Genomic DNA, 22743 nt, shown 5'->3' on the forward strand with positions numbered 1-22743 from the left:
GTTAACTTCCTTTATAAACAATCCCAACCCCTCCCACTGCCTCCACCCGGTTCCAGCAGCGATGGGTAGGTGCTTGACACGAAGCTCAGGCATTCATCAAGTAAGTGCCAATTCTATGCGCCTTCCCCCTTCTTAGTTGGCTAATTAAATACAATGTAGTCCGATCGTGATTTCAGGTTCACGCCGTTTTAACTATTGAGATGCGCGCTGTAAGTAAGTGCCGGCTGACCCTTTTGCTCCCAACTAGATCCAATAATAACCAAACAAAAAAGATTTATAGCGTGCTTTAACACGCGGTCTACACGGACCGGTAACCTCATAAACGTTTAGTCAACAGCGCGCCCGCGTGTATAGTTTACACGGGCTCACATTTGTTTATTTCAAGAGAAACCCACACGTTAGCTTTACCGCTATCAGTCTAATCGACAAATTGAGCCGCTGAACGTTTAAACAACAGCGCGCCAGCGTGTACAGTCTACACGGGCACAGGCTTATTTGTTTGAGGAGTAATCCAAACGTTATCTTTACCGCCAACAGCATAATAGACAAAACGAGCCACTGTTCACCATATTTAAACTAGCGAACGCGTGACCCTTCAATAGTAGAATCCAAGTAGGATTACATATCAGAATGCTTCTACAAAATACAACGGGTTCCGCTTTTTGAAACCCGGTCACTAAACCCGATTATCAGCAGACTTCCTCATTTAAAAAGAACCCGGAGGGAAACCCCTCCGGTTTACACAGTTTTGTGAAATGTCAACAAAGGAACACACGCCAGACATCATTATGGCTCACATATTTGTTGGGGTAGTTCCCTTTAGACACCCACAGAGACAATGCCCCTTGGGTAACCACAACAGACAGAGCCACATTTTTTGCTATGAGAAGAGATACTACATCTATGAACTGATATGGCTCACATATTTGTTGGGGTAGTTCCCTTTAGACACCCACAGAGACTATGCCCCTTGGGTAACCACAACAGACAGAGCCCCATTTTTAACTATGAGAAGAGATACTACATCTATGAACTGATATAACTACTTTACCCAATGAAGTCATCTACCATTTACTACTTGCCTGACCCACTACATCATCCTTGTAAAAACTCAGAGTTCTGAATACATTACTCTCACGTTAAACATGCCAGCAATAAACATTCAACTTGTAGTACTACTGTAAAATATGCCTGTATATATTCATGTATTCTATTGTCCTGAGTTGGTCAATATCATTAGGATAATATGATCTGTGCAAAATATTACTGAGATCTTTCCCCCTATACATAGCATTGTGGTGGAAGATCTCCTGAAGCTTTACCCGCTGGACACTGTTGTTGTTTGATTGTTTTTAACTTTAGGTGAGTCCTAATAATTGCGTGCAACTAATACCAAATTGGTATTTTATTTGTAACACAAACTTCTGGTTTTATCTACCTTCACATGTCACTTCCACTGAGTTGTCACTGTTGAGATTACACACTTGTGCAACTATGCTGCCACGCATGAATCACAGCATGCGATAAACACAAGTGCCACAGACTGTAATGAAAATTAACACAACTTGTTGGCGATATGTTTTTTATCCCTTCTCTCTTTTTTTGCCTCCAATAGGTATTAACAATCGCAACGTGAAGAAGGGTAATATAGTTCCCCCTTTCTCCACTCACTTGGATGGTAGTCACACTAGCTTACACACACCATACCTTGTGACAGTAGTGTAGACAGTTACATTGACATTTAGACATTTGCTAAATCAGTCCCCCTGGTCCTGAAGAATCGCTCAGTAAATTTTAGAGTAGCGAGAAACATGTCGACCGGACTCTAGCACACTCCAGAAGAGAGTAGGAAACATCACTTTCCACTACCCTCCTCTAGGAAATTGGTTTTAAACTAAAGCAGTGGCCCTCCTGAATAAAGCGTCTCTGGTACCACTAGCTTTATTTTATCTCACTCTACTACGTCTACCTTGAATCCTGGCCCCACACCCGCACTTCATCTATACGGCAGTTGGAAAAAGATCTCCGCCAAAGAGCCCCTCTTTGAGGTGTTGCCCGTTGGGTATTGCACCGCCGACCCAACGAGGAGCAGGCCCAAATGATGACGCATGACACCTGAAAGGGTGTGTGAGGGCATTAAATCCAACAAAATGGATTCCCAGGGTGACCACCAGGCTACCCTGTTCTAATCCACCTGCACTACAGTCTGTACCAACACCTTCCTCTATCCATAGGAACATCGCGACCAACTTTGCATTCAGTCATAAATCACCTGTGCCTGGACCTACGGAAGGTGGCAGACCGTGTCACTACCACGGAGGGAGACCTGACCTCCCTGCAGACGGAGGACCAGCATTTGCAAGCAACGGTGTCCACACTTCAAGAAAATACCTCCTGCCTTGAGGATGGGGCAGAGGATGCTGAGGGGTGCTCAAGAAGGAACAACCTCTGCTTCTTAGGTTTTCATGAGAAGGCAGAGGGTCCGGTGGTGGACTTATGTTTGGAGGAATTGATCGGTGCCGCCCTCCCGGGTCTTCGACTCTCCAAGATGTTCGCGGTGGAATGGGCCCACCGCTCACTTGGTCCCCCCCGAAACCAGGGGCGCCTCCTAGGACCCTGATCGCACACTTGTTTAATTTTAGGGACCGGGACACGATCCTGCAGTTCATCCGCAAGAATGGTGCCCCCTGGTTCGAAAACCAGGACATCCATATTTACCCGGATTACACCAAAAAAGTGCAGGACCTACCGAACGATTTTCTAAGGGTCAAGCAGAGACTGCGAGATCTTAATATAAAATACAGCCTGATTTTCACGGCTCGGCTCTGAGTACAATTTAATGACAGGGTTCACTTTTTCACTACCCTGCAAGAGGCCGTGGAATGGACGGATTTTTTGGGCCTGGCAGGGCAGGATTTGCAACGCGGATGGCAAGAGCAGAGGAGGCGGACCGGTAGACAATGGAATCGGAATCGCCGGACTGGATGTCAGCGATCAGAGTCACAGGGAGAGCCGGACGGAGGTCGCATCCTGGTAGGGCTCGATGGCACTCTGAGGGAAGATTTGGGGGGCATACCAACCCAAAATCAGTTTTCCCCACTGTGTCTCGTCCAGGAAACTCAGTCGGAACCGGAAGGCACTGTTGACCCGATTGCGGGCGGTTCCTTAGCCGCCTAACTCTATAGGTGAGGACTGCCAAGTTTGGGACGGTGGGTCGACGGGACTAGATAAGCCGCTGTGAGTATGTACCCCATTGGGGTAGTGGCCTAAATTTGTTGTGAAATGTCGGAAGTAGATCCTCGTTTGCTGGGACCATAGGAGGGGTGGGACCGTTGATGGGGGGCGGACACTATTCTGCCATTCTGCAGTCAAGACACTCCGACTTTAGTGTGCTGCGTAGGCCTTGCTAGGCCGCTGGTTGGGCGGTGCCGCATGGCACCAGGCAGTTTGTCTGTAAAACGAGGACTGGGTAGATCATTTGACTGATAGCTAGTGTTGAATACAATGTTGCGGGGGGTTCGGGGGAGGGTGGCGGCTATGGGGCGGAGTCCTGCGTCTTCAGACCACGGTTGGGCTGTGAGAATGAGGTTCTACTGCCTGGGGTGGGGGGGATTGTTTACACTGTTTTGTATTATTATTATTGTTCTTTGCTGGGGATGTTTTTATGCCGGGTCACCAGAGGTCATGAGAGCTTTCGGGGGGAAGTGGGGGAACCCCAACACTATGCCTTACAGTTTATTCCCCATCTCCCCCATGGGCCATGTGTGCCCAGTAATCTCTACTTATGGCAGGCGATCAGCAGACTTATAAACTTATAACATGGAATGTTAGGGGACTCAACAATAGAATTAAGCAGATTCGAATAGCGACCTATCTTAGGCGATATAAGATAAGCGTGGCCTTTTTACAAGAGACACATCTCTGAAATATGTTCAAATGAGGTGGAGGGCCCAGTTCTTTGTGACCTCCTACTCTGGGTTCGCCAGAGGGGTACTTATATAGGTGGCGCCAGGGATCCCCTTTAAAGTTTTGAATTGCTGTCCGGACTCAGAGGGGCGATATGTGGTGGTGGAGGGGACATTGGATGGGTGGTATATGTGTTTTGTGAATATTTATGCTCCAAACACCAACAATGGGGAATTTTTGTGCACAGTCCTGGGAAAACTAGATCAGGCGCCTGATGTGGGACTGATCGTAGCTGGGGACCCTCCAAAAACTGACGCTAAACCCAAGACTCGCGAGGCCATGCAGCAAATGCTTAATAATTACCACTTATTGGATATCTGGCGGCACCACAACCCGAATAGTCGGGTGTATTCCTGTTATACCCCCGCGGCTAATACGTTCAGCAGGCTGGATTACCGTTTTGTGCCAGAAGTAGCGGCTGGTCGAGTTCTAGAGGCTCAGTACCTGGCACACTATCTGTCCGATTACTCCCCCCTGCTGGTGGCCTATACTTTGGGCCGCCCGCGCTCAAAAATACAGTTGTGGAGACTTAATACAGAGGTGTTGACGGACCCAGTTTTCAAGGAAACGATCACGGCAGGGTTGGACGGCTATTTAGAGGAGAACTGGAACACGGCTAGTTTGAGGGTTTTTGAATGAGATGCAATGAAAGTGGTGCTAAGAGGAATATGTATGGCCACGGAGGTGGGGGTGAAGAGTGTTGGAGCGGGACCTAACACATATGGAGGACCGCTTAAAGGCTCTGGAGGCAGCCCTTCCCACAGACCCAGAGGGACCGACCAAATGGACAGAACAACGACAGAAGATAAGGGAGATCTGGGAGACACTGGGCAAATATACCAGGTCCACAAGCAGGCGTCGCTGGTACACTGAGGGAGACAAAGCAGGACACCTACTGGCGTGCCTGATCAGGGACGATACTCAGCCCACCCCAATACTAGCCCTTAGGTCCGCTCAGGGTCGGGTGGTCTATACCCAGCAGGAGACAAACATGGTCTTTGCCACACACCTTCAAAACATATATTCCGAGCCCGCAGCTGCTCTGCAGGCTCTGGAGGCCCACTTTGCCGAGGTGGACCTGCCTTGCCTTGACCCGGATAGTCAGGAGTCCCTGGGGGCGCCGTTTAGGGGAGAGGAGGTGAGAGCGGCGAGCGAGCATTTGAAGACGGCTAGGTCCCCTGGCGCAGAGGGCCTGGCAGTGGAGCTCTATAAAGTATTCGGGGGAGCCCTGGTTCCTAGGCTCCTGGATATCGTCCTGGAAGCTGGGGAGTCGGGTATACTACCTGCCTCCATGCGTGAAGCGCCGATTGTGATGATCCCCAAGCCGGGGAAAGATCCCCTGCTCCCGGCCTCCTATAGACCGATCTCCATGCTCAACGTCAATCTGAAGATCAAAAGTCAGGTTTTGGCGAACAGACTGCTTCCGTATCTTAGACGCCTGGTGCATGACGACCAGTCTGGTTTTATTACAGGTAGGAACACGCTGCGGAATATCCGTCGCCTGGCCCACGTCATACAATCCCTCGAGGATGGAGCTGAGCAGAATACACTGGTATTCCTGGACATCGAACAGGCGTTCGATTTGCTCAGGTGGGACTATCTGTGGCAGGTGCTGCTGAAAATGGGGATCGGTGAGGGGTTTGTGAATTGGGTGAAACTCCTTTATACTCGGCTGATGGCGAGGGTCCGTACGGGACGTTATGTCTCGGATGCCATTTCAACAGCCAGGGGAACGCGGCAGGGGTGTCCACTTTCCCCCTTGCTGTTTGCCCTGGTGATGGTGCCATTGGCATGCCATCTTCGTGGGGTCCTCCAGGGGTGGGGTATTCGAGTTGGAGCCATGGAACATGTTATATCAATGTATGCGGACGACGCGCTGGTGTACCTGCAGGAGCCAGCCCATTCACTTTCGATATTGATGGCGGCTTTGGGCCGAATTGCCCAGGTTTCTCGACTGTGTGTCAACAGGGCCAAATCCCCACTGTACCTGGTGGGGTCAGAGGCTGACCGGGATGGAATCCAACTTCCCGAGGTGGGGATCCCCTGGGTTCCCGATGTGTTGCGCTATCTCGGGATCTGGATAAGTAGGGACAGGGAAGTTTTTTACCAGCATAATATGGGGAGGCTCCTCAGAGGTCTCCGAGGCAGCATTGATTTCTGGAATACACTTCCTCTCTCACTGATGGGGAAGATTGCCCTTATTAAAATGGTGTTATTACCCCGATGCCTTTACACAATGTAAGGCTCCTTTGAACTCTCGCACCTGGTTTTCAAGGACCTCGATTCGCTGTTCATGCAATTACTTTGGAATTGCAAATGCTGTTGGGTGAACCTGGAGGTCATGAAACACACCTGGGGTAGAAGGGGCTTAGAAATCCCTGATCTGGAACTTTATTTTTTTGCGTCCCAATTACAGCACGCAGTGGCTTGGCTTGACACGGACCCCTCATGGGAACGTTCGCTTCTAGCCAACACTTATGGGGACCGACAGCTGGGCGCACTTTTACGGCACTCGGGGGGACACCAGAAGCAATGCCCCACACTCGGCAGATTGTTGGCAACCATCTGGGCCAGGGTGGTTAACTGAGTTATCAAGGTGAGACCGTTTGCCCCAGAGGCGGACTTTTGGCTGATGCCGCCTTTCGCGCACATAGAGCGCGTCATGTCTACTGACAAATGAAAGGCGGGAGGCTGTCTTATGCTATTGGATCTCTACCCGGAAAAGCGGTTCATTACGTACCAGGAAGCAATGGACTCCTTTGAGTTAGGACCAGGGCAATTCCTGCAATATGCCAAAATAGCGGCAACGGCACGACAGCTATTGCCTACGTTCCCAGATGCCCTGGAGCACATACACACCCTGGTCACAATGATTACCATGGCGGGAGGGTGGAAACTTGTCACACACTTGTATAGGGCTTTAAGGGAGGACAGGACAGGTACACCTCTCAAGGTGGAAGGTAGATGGCAAGAGGAGATTACGCCGCAGGAGTGGGAGAAGATACATGGGGAGTGCCCAAGGTGGCGGTCTCCAATAAATGTAAACAGATACAATACAACATGGTTCACATGACATACCTGTCACCCAAACGCCTACACACCATTGAAAGTTTGAGAGACCCGAGTTGCTCCACATGCCACTATGACTGGGCAGATTTTGCACACATGGTTTGGTCATGTGCGATGATCCAGGGATTTTGGATAGCAATCCTGGAGGATCTGCATAGGATAACAGGGTGGAGGGTTGCGATGGAGGTGTGCACTTGTATCCTGGGATTGATTCCCCGAGACCCTACTGGTGACGGCTAGACGGCGAATAGCAATCCATTGGCTGACGCCACAGGGGCCACTAATAGCAAGCTGGAAAGCGTAACTGAAGGAATGGGCATTGGTGGAGGAGGGGCACATACGTAGTACTAGGAGGGATGCCAAACTCCCAGAGGTGTTGCAGGCATGGGGGTTAATGGTCCAAGAGATAGGGGGAAGTTCCCCTAGTTCTACACAGACGGTGTCCACTGGAGATAGTCACGAGGGAACGGAGTCCCCCAGATAAGGGGAGAGTCGGGAGGAACTCCCAAATTGACAGGATGTTTGCTGGACCTCTAGATGGGTGGACCCGGTGAGGAGGGGTTGGGCGGGGGGGTGTTTATTTTCAAGTTGTATTGATTAATAATTATAAATGTTCTTGCTGATTGATGGTTTAATACTCACTTCAGAATGTATTGCTTATTGTTCGGGGTGGTCCATGAGATGTAACTGTTTACATATACGAAGTATGTCAGAAAAATGCAATAAAGAAAGTTTAAAAAAAACATATTGTTTTTATTTACTTCTGTTTTAAAACAACAAAAAAAAGTTGAATATATTGTGAAGGTATCCAAATATAAATATAGATTTACTATTATAACTCCGCATCTATGCAGCCTGAAGATATATGTTGTCATAGTGCGTATATGTTGAATTAAGTATAGTAAGTTTGAAGTTACCTATACATATTTATCTTTATAATATTTTTGTTCTCAATATTGTTGCTATATTTCTGTAGCACAATATTTAGGATTAAATAATACTCTGATATTTGTAAAGCACAAACTAATCACCCCTAAGGGTCTCAAGGCATTGGGGGCCGTCAGGGAGATTAAACAAGCTATTGCCCAGAGTCACTTGGTGCTGGGCTGAGCTGCCGCCGGCGATCGAACCGTAAGCCCTGTGCTCCGGAGTCAGCAGCCCTGGCCACTGCGCCACACCTCTCGCACGATATGCTAGTGGTAAAGGCTGTAAAGGGTAATGATAAAACAACTGGAAATTGATGTTGGGGAAATGTGCAAGGAGGGCATTACAACGAAGTATTGTAGTTTGATTTTTTTCAGAGGGTTAGGGGAACTGAGATGATGTTAACATAATTAAAGAGAATTTTAGAGTGTACAACAGGAGCCAAGTGTGCTTATATTGGCTTGTCCTGCTTCTACCTAAAGGTGACCTTTAGTGCCTTTAACCAGAGTATCTGGACAATCTGCTACCCAAGGAGCAACAGCTGTACCTAAGAAAACTCTTCCTGCACACCAGGAAGCCGGAGGACCTCAGTTTAGAAGAACAAAGTGGACATTGGGTGAAGCTGCTGTTTAGACCCACCTGTTCTCCGCTTAATGCTGTCTTTCTATTCCTACCCCCTGGAATCGTGAACAAGCGCTGGGATGCCCGAGGGTAACCGCGCGCTATACAAAATTCCAAATAATAATAATAATAGGTGACTGTGGGTCTGTGAATTGGATCTTGTGAATAGCAGTGGAGCAGGTTAAATGACTGTGTAGCTATGGGGCAGGGACAGCAACCATAGGCTAGAGGTCAAAAGACTTTTGGGTAACGGGGTCACCAGATGCAGGTCAAAGGATGCTGGGGATAATGGGGTTGTGGTTCAGGTTGCAGTAAGGGTACAGTAGGGTGCAGGTTAGATGACTGTAGTAAGCAGTGAGCCACGGAATAGAAGACATAGGGGCTGTTGGACAGAGCATGTGGCGTCCGCAAATTTAGTAGGACGGCTGTGGGGCTTTGGGGCTGAGCCAGTGATTTAAGATTAAACAACTGTATGGCTGTGTGGGTCGGAGACAGCAGCTCAAAGCTAGAAAAGTGAGAAACGTTTTATTAGTGGGCAACGGGCCAGTGAAAGGTCTGAGCAATTGTGGATCTTGGGCCTGTATATTAAAGGATTTTAAGGCTGATGACCTTGCATCAGACAGCAGAGGATATCAGTTTAGAGAACTATGTAGGAATATCTGGTCACAAAATGCAGGTCATTAATTGCCACTAGTGTTTTTTTGACCAGTAAATATTTTTAAGAACCAACCTATATATTAAGGAGTCGGTTCCTAAACACTTTATTGTAGTGGTTCGCAATCTGACCTACCTCATGAATAGGTCACAAAAAGTGACTGCCTACAATTGCAGGCCATCACAGGGATGATGGCCTGTTGGGGCTAAAAGACTACCATGTCTGTGATTGGTTTTAAATAAATCAAGCTTTTTTTGTTATTACTGCAGCCGATTTTCTTTGAAGGAAATGGGTCTACATTTGAAAAGAAAGTGTTTTTTTTGTGTGAAGGCTTTAAAAGTTTGCAGAGGTCCTAGCACCACTGCCTACACCTAAAGAAACTTGTTTAAATGCACAAAGGGGTGCCTTCGAACCCCTTCCCTTTTGCGAGTGCATTAACACCTCCTTTGAGGTGTGGGTAAATGTTCAATGTTTTGAAACTCTTAAAACATTAATAGATAAGATACCGAGTAGGTATTTAGAAAGATCGCCAGCAAAATGCCCCTTCAATATCCATTCGGAATCCTCTTTTAGTAATCACCTTTATGACTCATAAAATGGAATTAGTACATAGGAAAAAGCATTTTCATGATCACTAATATGAATCTGAATGTTTAACAACTGCTACAATTCTTTGTTAATCTGGCCCTATGTGCCTTGCTACAAAGGGCTGTGGGCTTTAGGCTGAAGGAATAAGGTGATGTAGGTCAAGATGCAACAGGACAAAGGTTAGAGAACTAGGGGGAATATTTATGAGAAAACGGCGGAGCGCAGAGCTGCGCTAAATTTTGCAGTGCCATGCTCTGACATTTTCGAAACTCAGGGATGCGCCATATTCAAAAGAATATGGCGCACCTCTGTGTTTTCCCTAGTGCTGGCGCTAAATTTAGCTGCCTATCCCCAAAGCATGCACCTTGCACCATAGTGCAAGGGTGCCTGCGTTGCAGGGAATGATTGTCTATGTGCAGGAAGGTCTCCCTTCCTGTACATAAAAAAATCACTGATGGTGATTTATTACTTCTATGTGTGTTGCATTCTGCAGCACACATAGAAGTAGTAAATTGTCATAATTTAATGATTGTTTACGTGCAGATAAACAGTCATTAATGGCATTTTGCACTTTCTATGTGTGCCGCAGAATGCAGCATACATAGAAAAAGCAAAATCGAGGAGAAATAAAAGTATTTCTCCTAATTTTGCCATTCTAACACCTGCTGTTGAGTGGCATTCGTTTTTGGTGCTGCCTCTGATTTACACCTCCTTGTAAATCTGGGGCAGCATCAAAAGCAATGGGTGTTGCAGTGGAAAGCTCACAGCAGCACCCATTGCATGCCCCTTTCATGATAAGTGATGCGTGTAAAGGGGTCTTATTTACAAGGAGTCGCTAAGCCATGAAAAGTGGCTTAGCACCACTTTGGGAATATGGAGAAGGGCGTATCGCCACCAGAAAGTCACTAAAAGTGACGTTCTGGTGACAATAGCCCCTTGTAAATATGCCTGAATGTGTCAAGAGACAGGGGATGCAGATTAAATGAAGCCTATCAGTATGGGGCCCTTAAAGGCACAGTTTAGAGAGACACAGTCACACAAATACCTTCAAGTAGTATGGATACCGCCAGTTCATATTTTCTATAGCAAGATAGGTTAATCTGTAGAATGCCAAGGAGCCTTAAGTATTACATCTCTTGAGGAAAACAGGAAGGTGATGCGTGGAATGCCTGAATTCGCCACTGGTAATTACTCAGGGCCACATTCTAGTCCATTGTTTTATTTGCTCACTATATCACTCCAGACAAAGTCTATCCAATCACTGTTGGTCCTGCTCCAACAGAAACAGTCCAGCTGGACCTGCCATGCCGGATTCCCTCTAGACAGGAGTACAAGCAAACTCAGACTGATTTCGTCCAACACAAACACCCCTGGCAAACGTCCTCCCTTTCTAACCTCTCCCCTTAAAAAGCGGAGGCCATACTGGCTCTAAAACCATGGCTGGGGTTCTCACCAATAGCAATCCTCCGTGTTGTCTGGCTTCTTGTAAATGTAGATGGACTCCCACGTGTGGGGCTTTACTGAGTGGTCGGTGAACTTCCAGAGCTCGTGAAAGAAGGTCGTCAGTTTTCTGGCTGGGGTCATGACTCGGGTGAGGTTAGTCATGAAGTCACAGGACAATCCGAAGCTTCCGGCTGAGATCATGGGCACCCCTTTGTTAGCGTTAAGCCTAATGAGAGGAACAAAAGTAAAGTTTAGGGAATTTGTTGGTTACGGAATGACTGTTGCAGAACCTGGGATCACAGAAGAAAGCAGAGTATTGAGGGAAAAAATAAGCTTAGTTAGCCTCTGAGTGACAACAGCGACAGGATACTGAAGGACCAACCTCCAGAGGTGGAACAATCTTCACTGTGCATCACCCCATTGAAATGATCCCCATGCTTTCACTGTCCCCATCTCAGAAGCATGGGGTGCATTATCTCTGATACACTCTCCACAGAACAGTCATATTACAAGTGAGGTCCCAACCCTTGCCCCACACTGCTTCGAGGTTCCATGGTTGACCTTCAAATTCCCTAAGCTGACTCAGCACCACAAATGTTTTCATTTTATTTTCTTGCTTACTGTGTTTAAATAGCTGGAAGAAGTAAGCATCTAGGCACATGATGCGGAATGGGCAGATCTGCACCCTTATACCAATCCAATTGAATCTTACAGCTGAACATCTGTGTAGAACTGTGACACCCTATCAAATCAGAGAGTCATACAGGTGTATAACAGCATGCCCCTTACATGATGGCTAAGGGGATCTGTATAAGGGGCTGCCTTTCTTCCAGAGGGAGTTAGCAGCAGTTTTGCAGTTATTCCAGCACCTCTGCCTGCCCCATAACCTCTGGTGATTTACAGCTTCTTGGGGTGCCATGGGGTATCTGAAAAGTCAATCACTCTCTTTTCTTGCCGGCCAGGAAACACTTAGGTTTGTCCAGAAGGGACGCTTATTTTTCCAAGCCGGTCATTCCAGGTTCCTACTATTTTTCAGTCCTACACCCAGGACGGTAGGTCTGATTTATAAGCAGAGCACAGCATTATATACTGCTGTCTGTCACGAGACAGGTGTGTTGGGTTGAGTAATTTGCTATTGGTAAGTGGCAGACACGAGAATGGTATTGCATATCATGTCTCTAAATGTGGCTATAGAAATTGCAAGATCTATTGAACACTCCGCGAAATTTGTAAAAGAAATAAGAGGAAATGATAAAGGAGACGTATTTAGTGTTCCAAAAGATGGAGACAAACAAAAAGAAAATTCCACACAAAAGAATGAAAATCGTACTAAAAATGATTGGAAATTTAGAAATGCAAAATACGAAAAGAGGAACATTCAATGGGCTTGTTTCAGATGTGGAAGTCAAAGTCACTTGGCAAATTTCAAAATGTGTCCAGCTATTGATAAAATATGCTCTGAGTGCAACAGGAAAGGTCATTTTAGCAAAGTTTGCAAAACTGTTAATAAGAAAGTACTGTCATCAATATTTGTAGCAGTGAGGGTGTTAGTAGATTTCCATCCTGTGACATAACTATTGATGATATCAAACTGAAGGTTTTGGTTGACTCATGTGCATGGTATACTATAATTGGTCTTGATGTAGTCAAAAGTAATTGGCCTGAAAAAGAATGATCTAAACCTGATATTACACCTGGTGGTTACACAGGGCACTAAATTGACTTAGTTTCTTTTGGGGCAATTTAATGTTTTCAGGTCGTTCAACTTTAGGGAAAATGTATGTAGCTAAATCAGGACAATCTCTTTTGGGATGGCCACACCAAGAACAGCTAGGAATTAGACTTGATCCTAGGGCTGATCCTCCTGTTTACGCTATTGATTCTGTTAATACTGCAGAAAGCGACCATAACAGAATTTTACATCAATTAAAGTTAAAGTTTCCTGAAGTTTTTAGCAGGAATCTGGGAGAATACCAAGGTTTTAAACATGTCATTAAATTGAATGATAATGCAGTGCCAGTTCGGCATAGAGTGAGAAATGTTCCTCTCACCTACAGAGATAAACTCAAAATCCTACTTAAAGACTTATAAGAAAACAATATTATTGAACCTATTGAATCATCACCATGGGTTTCTCCGATTGTGATTTCGGTTAAATCTAATGGCGAGCTTAGATTATGCGTGGACCTTCGCAGTCTCAATAATGCAATTTGGGTTGGTGCACAGATATTTACGTGTATTCATTTGGCTAATGCGTACCATCAAGTAGTTTTGGATGGCGAATCAAAGAATCTTAGTGCTTTTATCATGCCGGAAGGTCTTTTTAGATACAAACTCATGCCTTTTGGTCTTGCAAGTGCGGCATCAGTGTTCCAAAGGCTGATGAAAGAGACTCTTGAAGGTTTAACTGGTGCCATCACCTTTCAAGACGATATACTTGTATTTGGGAAACATTGTAAGGAACACGATGAGAACTTAAAGTGAGTAATATCAGCATTATCTGTTAAAGCACTTACTCTACTGCTTGATAAATGCTAAATCAGAGCAATGGAGGTAGAGTATTTAGGGCACACCATCAGTGAGATGGGAATCAAACCCAAACATAAACATGTAGAAAGCATTCTTAACGCACCTGTACCTTCTTCTAAGGAACAATTAGTAGCTTTTTTAGGTCTAATTGAATTTTATGCAAACTTTATACCCATTTTTTCATCATCCTTTTAGATGCCTTGTAAAGACAAATGCAAATTTGTTATGGTCTTGTGATATGACAAAAGCATTTCAAAATTTTAAAAAGTTTATATTGAATGCTCCATGCTTGAAACCTTTTGTACCTGGTAAAAGATGTATCATTATGGTTGTTGCAAGCAACACAGGATTAGGTTCTGTTCTCATGCAAAGAGATTATGGGAAAGAATGGATAATAGAGTAGGCGTCAAGAGCATTAAGAGATGCTGAGAAACATTACTTAGTTATCGAAAGAGAATTGATAGCATGTGTTTGGGGAGCAGAACATTTTAAAACATTTTTGTGGGGCACAAAATTTACCATAAAAACAGATCTTAAACCTTTTATTTACATGATGGCACCAAGCGGAGGGCGAACAATGTCTGCACGTCTCGCTAGATTAGCATCAAGAGTGCAGTCATTCCAATATCAAATTGAATATGTACAAGGTAAAATGAATACTCATGCAGATTGTATGTCTAGGTTACATTCTTCCATTCATGATCATATAGAAGATGAAGAACGCAAGGTTGCTTTTACCTCTCATGATGTAAAGTTAATATGTGGTGAGCAAATGAATTTATGTGAAGAATCTTGGTTACAAGAAATGGAGAAAATGTAGAACTAACAAACGTTAAAAAGTATATTTTGCCAGGCTGGCTTGAGCAAAGAAAAGTGTCTGGCGACATGATGAGTTACTTAAAAGTACAAGATGAGTTAGCAGTTGAGAATGTGTTACTTATGAGGGAAGATAAATTAATTCCTCCTCATTCATTGAGAAATATAATAATTCGAATTGCACATGAATGCTATTTAGGCATTTATTTTACAAGGAAACGCATAAGAGAATCCTTTTGGTGGCCAGGAATTGATGTAAGTGTGGAACATGTTGTACGTATTTGTACAAAGTGTGCCAATAGTGATAAATCTGATGTAGCTTTACGTTCTGAACCCTGTCCAGTGGAATATCCATCTAGTCCATGTCGAAAACTTGGTCTTGACATTATTGGACCTTTTGGTGTTCTATCTGAACAGGAGAAATTTGGAATTGTTTTAATGGACTATTTTTCAAAATGGCCGGGAGTTAAAATGGTAAAAGATGTCTTGTCCAAAAATGTAATAGAGTTTTTAGATGATGTATTTTGCAGAGAAGGGATTCCAGAAGAGGTGGTAATCGATAATGGACCACAATTTATTAGTAAAGAAATTGAATGTTTTTTTCAGAAGTGTGGTATTGTGCATAAGAAAATTGCTGTTTTCAACCCAGAGGCAAATGGTCAAGTCGAGCAATTTAACCAGGTGGTAAAGGAAGCTATTCAACTTTCTGTAAGGGGTGGTTTGAATTGGCATAATGCATTAAAATCCATGGTGCTGTCATATAGAACGTCACCTAATTATGTTACTTTAGTTAGCCCGTTTAAGCTTCTAAGAGGACGCAAACTAAGTACTAAACTTACTCCATGGTGGTTGAAAAAGAATCTGAATGATGGCAGCCATTTTTCTAATGTTGATTAAAATGTAGTTAGTTGTAGAGTAAATGCATACAAAGAAGAAATGGAAAAAAATGGAAAAGAAACAAGGGTCTATAAGTAAACAAGAAATTTCAATTGGAGATTTAGTTTGTATAAAAAAAAGGAGGGAGTTTTAAAAGGATCTCCGGTTTGGTCATAACCGAAAAGAGTTGTGGAAGTTTTCAAACATGCTGTCAGGGTAGAAGGAGGCAGTGTATGGAATTTGAATAGGGTCTCTATATTTAAAGTAAAGAGATTTTCAGAGTGTGACCGTGACAGCAATGTATTTTTGGATATCAAATTACACATGTCATGCACCTAATGTTTCTGGTGTTTCTTCTACAAGAGGCGTTAGAGCTCATCGCTTACCTGCACGGTACAAAGACTATGTTATGAATTAAATATTTTGCAGAGAAGAAATATGTCATAAATTAGTCAATTGGTAAAATGTATTTACAATTCAAGATATATATATATATATATATATATATATTTATATATATATATATATATATTTGTTGTATTTTGTTTGTTTTGTTTAATTTATAAGGGGGGAAGGTGTGTTGGGTTGAGTAATGTTCTATTGGTACGTGACAGACATGAGCATGGTATTGCATATCATGTCTCGTGTCTGTCTCGTGTTGTGTGAAGAGTGTTCTGTGACGGTTTTCGGATGTGTTCTAAATAAATAATCCAAGTTGTAGACCAGGTGGTAAGTTCCAAGTAGTTCCTTTATTAGTTTCAATTGTAGATATAGAAAGATGAAGGTAAGATGGTAAATAAGATAGAAGTTTAATTGTATAGCCCCACCAGGAGCAGTCTCCCTCTGCTCAGCCTCTCATCCTCCAACTGACGCTCTCCACCAGTCCACACACAACATTCCATAACATCATACATCATTCTCCAGCCAAGCAGGCTGAACAGAAGAGAGAGCATTGATGTGAAGAAAGAAGAGGGGAGTTAACCATTACAACAGGATGCTAGACTGGAGGCTACGCGGAGAGAGAATCTTCATTAAGTATTGAACTGTGGATCTGAAAAGACGTTGAATGCTGATTAAACCCCTCGGAACTGTTTTCCTGCCTCTGTGTCTTTTTTCACAAGGTGCGTACCTGTTCATTATTGCAGCCACTGGACGTCATTGCAGCCAAAAGTGAATTCAGGTCACTTTCTTGGGAGGACGCGAGGCCCTGTACGTCAAAGAAGCTCTGCGCGGTTACGTTTTTAGACTGAGACCTGGCCTTGAGCAGACCCGGATTAGGGCAAGCAGTACCAGTGCTTAATTCGTAAAATATTAAGTGCAGGGGCCCAAAGCTTTCCCCAGAACCCCGTGGTTGACGCTGCCGAATATGGGGTTGCTCATGTCATGGATTCCACCTCATACCTTTTTCACTCGCCACCATGCAGTCTCTGCCTATTTTCTCACCTTTCTTTTTCTTCCAAGCGCTCTCCATTTACTATCGTTTTCTGTCTCTCTTTGCCTCCTCCTTTCCCAACTTTCTGCCTTTCTCTTTCCTGTTCTGGGTTAAAGTGTGATAATGAAAAATAATTGCAGGACCCTCAAAAAATCGCGCCGGACCTGCAACCACCCGCTCAAATTAAGTACTGTGCAGCCCTCCCAGTTAGAAACATAGACATGGACGGAGAAACGGAGCAGCGTAAGTACTAGTCCCTGAATGGTTTCAAGATTCCGGTGACTGTGATGACATAATGAGACTGTTCCACGGGGAGGAGTTGAGCTCGTGCCCACTGGACTGAACCACTTTTGTACGGCTGGGGATGTGTCTTAGTAGTTGCCCAGGGAAAGAAGCGCCCACAGATGCTTTAAAGTATCCTTTAAAGAGAAAGGCAATACTGCTCTTTGTGGCTTCTATAGACTTGGAGACCAAGCTGGTGCTACGACCAAGAAGTCTGAAAGGTGACTAGAACAGGACCTTTCTGGGTTTTTGATGGGCTTCTTTCCACTGCACCCCCACTGTGAAGCCTTCAAATGTGGCTTTAAGGCGCCCAGCCAAGTATGTGTATCAGTGTCTGAATGAAACACTCCATTTCTGTTTAGTAAGCAGAATCCAGCTCTAGAGTTTCTGAAACCCCTATACAAACTCCCCAAGAGGCACAAGGATAATCCCATTAGCAGAACTCCGCCCTCCCTAGGTCAGACACCTCTCAGTAAGGACAGTGACCAGAAAGGTCCTCTTCACTAGCCTGCCTTAGCATATATTTCCCTCCACATACTATAAATGAAAAGCGTTTATCTTTGTACAAATACCAGAAGTTACCTAAACCCTTCACCAACACTGGATGTGAAAAGATGGCTCAACAAGGGCCACATATTAACTCTCAAATAAAATCCATTGAAGAAGGTTGAATTTAGCAAAGAGGAAACGTATTTTTGAGGTATAACATCCTACTGCTTTTTGGGTTGTGCACTTTCATCTTCTCCAAAAGGGTACACTGTAGGACGGGTGATCTGTCCATCTTTGTTTACATACTAGTGACTGACGTCCAAAATATACTCTGGTACTTACGTCAGCATCTGAAAAGTGGCAAATGAACAGGTGGGACCGAGGATGGTGCAGCCCAGTCTGTCAAACCTCTGTGAAAGGAAAAAAAAATGTAATGCTCAGAAATTGCATTTGCGTGTTACAAAAAGTACACAGTGTCAGCAAGTCCAATTTATTTATTTTATCTTTATTTATATGTGGCTTCATGTATCACAGGATATGCCCCCATAGGCATCAGAGTGCCCAAGAACGAGAGAAGGTAGTATTTTGAATCCAGGTGCAATTTTTATACTGATGTTGTTATAATATAGCCTTATAGCCCACCATAGTGGGCTATACCGGCCATTAATGACCTGCTCCAGTGTTAACGGGCGAGGACCTTTAACAAGTGAGCAGGACTTTAATGTGGTATAGCTCAGCTACAGAGGGCTGTAAGTCTATTAGAAAACTCTGCTACTAGAGGGCAGAATGTTCTAACAAATAAAACAAAGGCCCAAAAGGAGGAATTGAAATCCCAGCAGGCTCCGTGAGGTCTTTTATTCACGCTGTGAACAACGACATTGGAATGTTGTAGCTCTGGGCTTCTAACCGTCATTAGAATCTAGGAGCATTCCACTGTCTTCATTGGAGCGCCCAACATTTCAGTGTTCAAATACATATTACAAAATGAATATTTAGAACATGAGAACAATATTGAGTGGCAGGTCCACAGAGGAGAGATAGGGTAAAAATCTGCAGGCCTGGCTCTCAGTAGCATGATAGGGTTTCAACCGCAGTCACTCTTGAAGAATGTATTTGGCATTATGACATGTAATGAGTATATGAGTCAGGTCACTCTTCTGTCACTCTTAAGTGGACCCTAGCAAACAAAGTCTGAAACCTGGGTGGCACTTCCAACTCTAGATAACAATGGGAATATGTCATTTACAAGTTGGATATTAGTCTATTATCTCAGCTCTACTTAATTTGTATGACAAATGTCTACAATATTGTAAGTATCCACGTAGGAGTGTGCTATCTGTCCACAAACCACTTCAGCATGTAGAAACATCTTATGTAAACTCTAAACACACAACAAATGTAACCTTCATATATAAGCAATTGCACAATAAGGGCCAGATGTAGGTGGCTTAATACCGGTCGGTAACGGCAGAAATTAACGAATTTCGGTCGTTACCGACCGGTAATAGGCTTTTCTTATGTAGGGGGCCAAAATTAAGTATTCGGTAATTTACCAAATCTGTAATTTAAGGAATCGGAAAATTACCGATTTCTTAAATACTGATTCAGTAAATTACCGAATTCCTAATGTATGGAGCACTTAAATGAGTGCTTATCCCATGTTAGGATTCGTTATTTACCACCAACTACAAGTTGGTGGTAAAGAACGAAAAAAAAACAAAAAGCAATTTAATGCAAATTGCTTCAGTGCCATGTTGTAGACATACATGCCCTTAGGGCATGTATGTCTGCAACATGTGCACCCATAAACAATTGAGGGGTGCAACAGAGTGTCAAAGTGACACCCTGCCACCCTTCAATGTTTTCCCCCTTTTACCGAATCGGTATTTACCGATTCGGTAATTGCCATTCATTCCTATGGGCCTACAGGCCCATAGGAATGAATGGCAATTACCCAATTGGTAAATACCGATTCAGTAATTACCGAATCTTAACGATTCGGTAATTTTTACCGAATTTTTAGCTATATAGCATTTACCGATTCGTAAATACCGAATCTGTAAAATTCGGTATTTGCGAATCGGTAAATACTATTTACCTACATCTAGCCCTAAATGTGCATAGGATGCTGTAGGAAATTAGGATCTGCTTTAATGGGTACCCCCATTTTTTGCCTGGTGCTATGCTGTTTCTGACTAGTTTGACTGGGATCCTGCTAATCAGGACCCCAGTCTCTGTGCTTTCTCCCCTAAATTGGATGGTAAGTACCTAGGTACATCCCAGATTAGCTACTGGCATGGCACTATGCCACCCCTGGGAGACCACACAAACTGAGAATACAGGCCTGCCATTGCAGCCTGTGTAAGCTGGTGCTAGCACCACTTACAAAAAATAGGTTTTCCTATATCCGAGGTCACTGCACTTAAAACCTATAAGTCACCCCTAAAGCAGACCTTTTCAATCCACAAAGAAGGGTGCCCGGTTATAGATGCTCGGGTGCACCTGCATGAGCAGGACACCCCTACAACCTTCGGAGTCCATTCTCCCGGGTTGTAAGTGCCTCAGCCATAATGATATATAGAGTGGCAATGCGTCACTATGCGATGACCATCTCTAAACTGGCTGTAATGAACCCTGTCATTTTTAATATCAAACATGTTGAAATCATACCCCCCACACCATAACTGGTGTGGGAGGTATGATTACATGCACTGTAAATCTCCTCCAGGAGGCCCTCAGTGCTCCCGGTACCAGTCTTCCAGAACCAGACAGCAAGCTAGGGCTGCTGCTGACCAGAGACATGATTCTGCCCTCCTGCTGCTGAGCCAAGCTCGAGCAGGGGAAGGTAAGACATTAGATATCCTGCCAGAGGGAGGTGTGACCAACTCCCAGACAGGGTTTAGTTTATTGGAACAGGGTGGGGGTGCTTTCCAGTGCATTGAGACTGCTTAAAGGGCACACTTGGTGCCTTCCTTGCATACTCCAGTTCAAACCAGTTCAGGGAGCTTTTGGCTCTCGCTTTGGTGCGAGACTGGACAAAGGACACGGGAGTATTCTCCCCACTTTCCAGCCCCTCCTCTGGGAGGCCCCCTGAATCATCCCAACCCTTTCCTTAGGGTACTTAAAGGATTACCTGTGGGTAGGTCTCTAGATTTGTTGTGGGATTTGATTCTGATTCAACTCCGCGTCATCTTCAACCGTCAGGACACCGAGTCAGACTGACAGCATCGAACCTTGCTTTGGGAAACCGAGACTGCAACCAGGAAGACTCCGTCTGCTCCGAGTCTCATCATCCTGCAAGTCAGCTGCATCAACCATGTCCGTGCTCCATACAGGTCTATCATAGCGTCTCTGGACATCCAAGGCATCTGAAGGAATCTCCCTTGGATTGAAAGAGTCACTTATCTGCATTTGCAGGCACCACAACGTAGCTGATCGGTTTGCTGATCCCGGGCTCCTACAGACTCCAACAGGTTCAGTAACACAGGTGGGGGTTCTGCAACTCCCTCAAGGCCTGCCCTGTCTTCAGACCGAGTCTAAAGCCAGTATCCCTCGGCAATGCTGCCGGAATCAAGCTCCTGTCCACTGCGTTGCCTGGCCATTGCTAAGGCTGGGCGACTCTTGCCTCCAGAGATCCTCGGGTCTTTGAATCCAGTTGGCTCCCCTGTTTGCTTGGAGTCTGCTCCGACTCACTTGCACTTGGTGAGTCCCTTCGACCTTGCGGGTCCTGACTTTGCCCCTTTTTCGCTTGCCATGTCGTTTTCAGTTGCCAAGGCTTGTTGGTGCTCCCGACAGACACCGGCCCCTCAGACTCTCGACATTCGACGTGGGACAGCTCATGATCGGTTCCTAGTCTTCCACATCGTCACCTGGTCTGCACAGCTGCAGCTCCAGGGTCATCGTCAACTCTCCTACATCTCCTGACATCGGTGAGCCTTCGTCTCCTTGGCCTCCTGGGCACTCTTGGGTGGTACAGACTCTTTCTACTCCTCTTCCAGGTACTTTTGCTCCTGAATCCACCTTTGGGTTCCACCGACACTTTAACCTTCTTCAACAGCGGCAACTTCCTGAAGTCCTTCATTAAGTCCTACTGCGGGTCCCGACACCACTTCACACCTGTGCACCCAGTTTCTCTGGTATGTATCCTGGTTCCTAAGGTATCCATGGATGGGGTGGTTCTCCAAACTTCTGTCTTCCACGGGGTCTCTTCAGGTCCACTGGGAAGGGTCATTCTTCTTTAAAATTGCAACAACGACTTACCTATTGACAAGAACAAAGCATGCAGTTGTGTTCCAACTCTGCACACGGCCTCTGAGGGGTTCCTGGTTACTTACCTTGGGTGGTGCCTTGGGTCCCCAGCACTTCTACGTCTTCTGGGTATAGTCTTGAATTGAGTCAAGGTTCTCAACCCACTATTTTAGTATATGGTTTGGTCCACCCCCCCTCCAAGTGACCACTGTGTATATCGTGCTGCTTACCTGTTTTCTTCGCAAAGTATTGTGTATATCTCCAGTTAGGAGAAATTTGTATGTGCTAGTGATATTCTTATCATAAAAACGAATTTTTATAAATATACTATGGTTCCTTTTCACTTAATCTATACCAATAAGATTACGTTCTGGTAAAACAAGCTACTTTACACTCCTTCTGGTCTAAGCCTGAACGCTGCTCACCACAGCTACCACTTAAAGACGTGTCTAAGGTTGTCTAAGACCACTAAAATCGCCATAAGGGTTGTATGAATTTGTGCAGGGTGCTATACTTACATAAGTGAGCAGCACCATATACTAAGCCAGCTTCTCACAGATGCATATTATAAAATGCATGCCTGATTGAAAACAACATGATAAACTGTAACTCTTGTGTATGACTAAATCACTAACAGTTGGCTTCCATGGAGTAGCGTGACAATTGTCTGCAAAGTGCTTCAACTCCTCATCAGGAATAGTAAGAGCTATATAAATACTCATACCATACCATACTATACATATCATACCATATTTTAAATATTAAGGTCATAAGTTCCAATGGAAAGCATGTTACTTGAGACCCC

The 22743-nt window shown here is 44.7% G+C and overlaps 1 protein-coding gene across 1 annotated transcript in view; it reads right to left on the reverse strand.

Annotated features, from left to right (window-relative positions):
• LOC147747979 (guanylyl cyclase C-like) overlaps window positions 1-22743 on the reverse strand; it is a 501196-nt gene that overhangs the window by 427480 nt on the left and 50973 nt on the right. Inside the window, exons 3-4 of the mRNA XM_086957493.1 lie at window positions 18033-18100; window positions 11277-11492 (exon numbers count right to left, since the gene is read on the reverse strand). Of these exons, the coding sequence (XP_086813619.1) occupies window positions 11277-11492; window positions 18033-18100 (284 nt within the window). The remainder of the gene's footprint in view (window positions 1-11276; window positions 11493-18032; window positions 18101-22743) is intronic.

The sequence above is a fragment of the Lissotriton vulgaris genome, chromosome 1_1, assembly GCF_964263255.1.
Source record: "Lissotriton vulgaris chromosome 1_1, aLisVul1.2, whole genome shotgun sequence".
In the NCBI taxonomy this organism is placed as follows: domain Eukaryota; kingdom Metazoa; phylum Chordata; class Amphibia; order Caudata; family Salamandridae; genus Lissotriton; species Lissotriton vulgaris.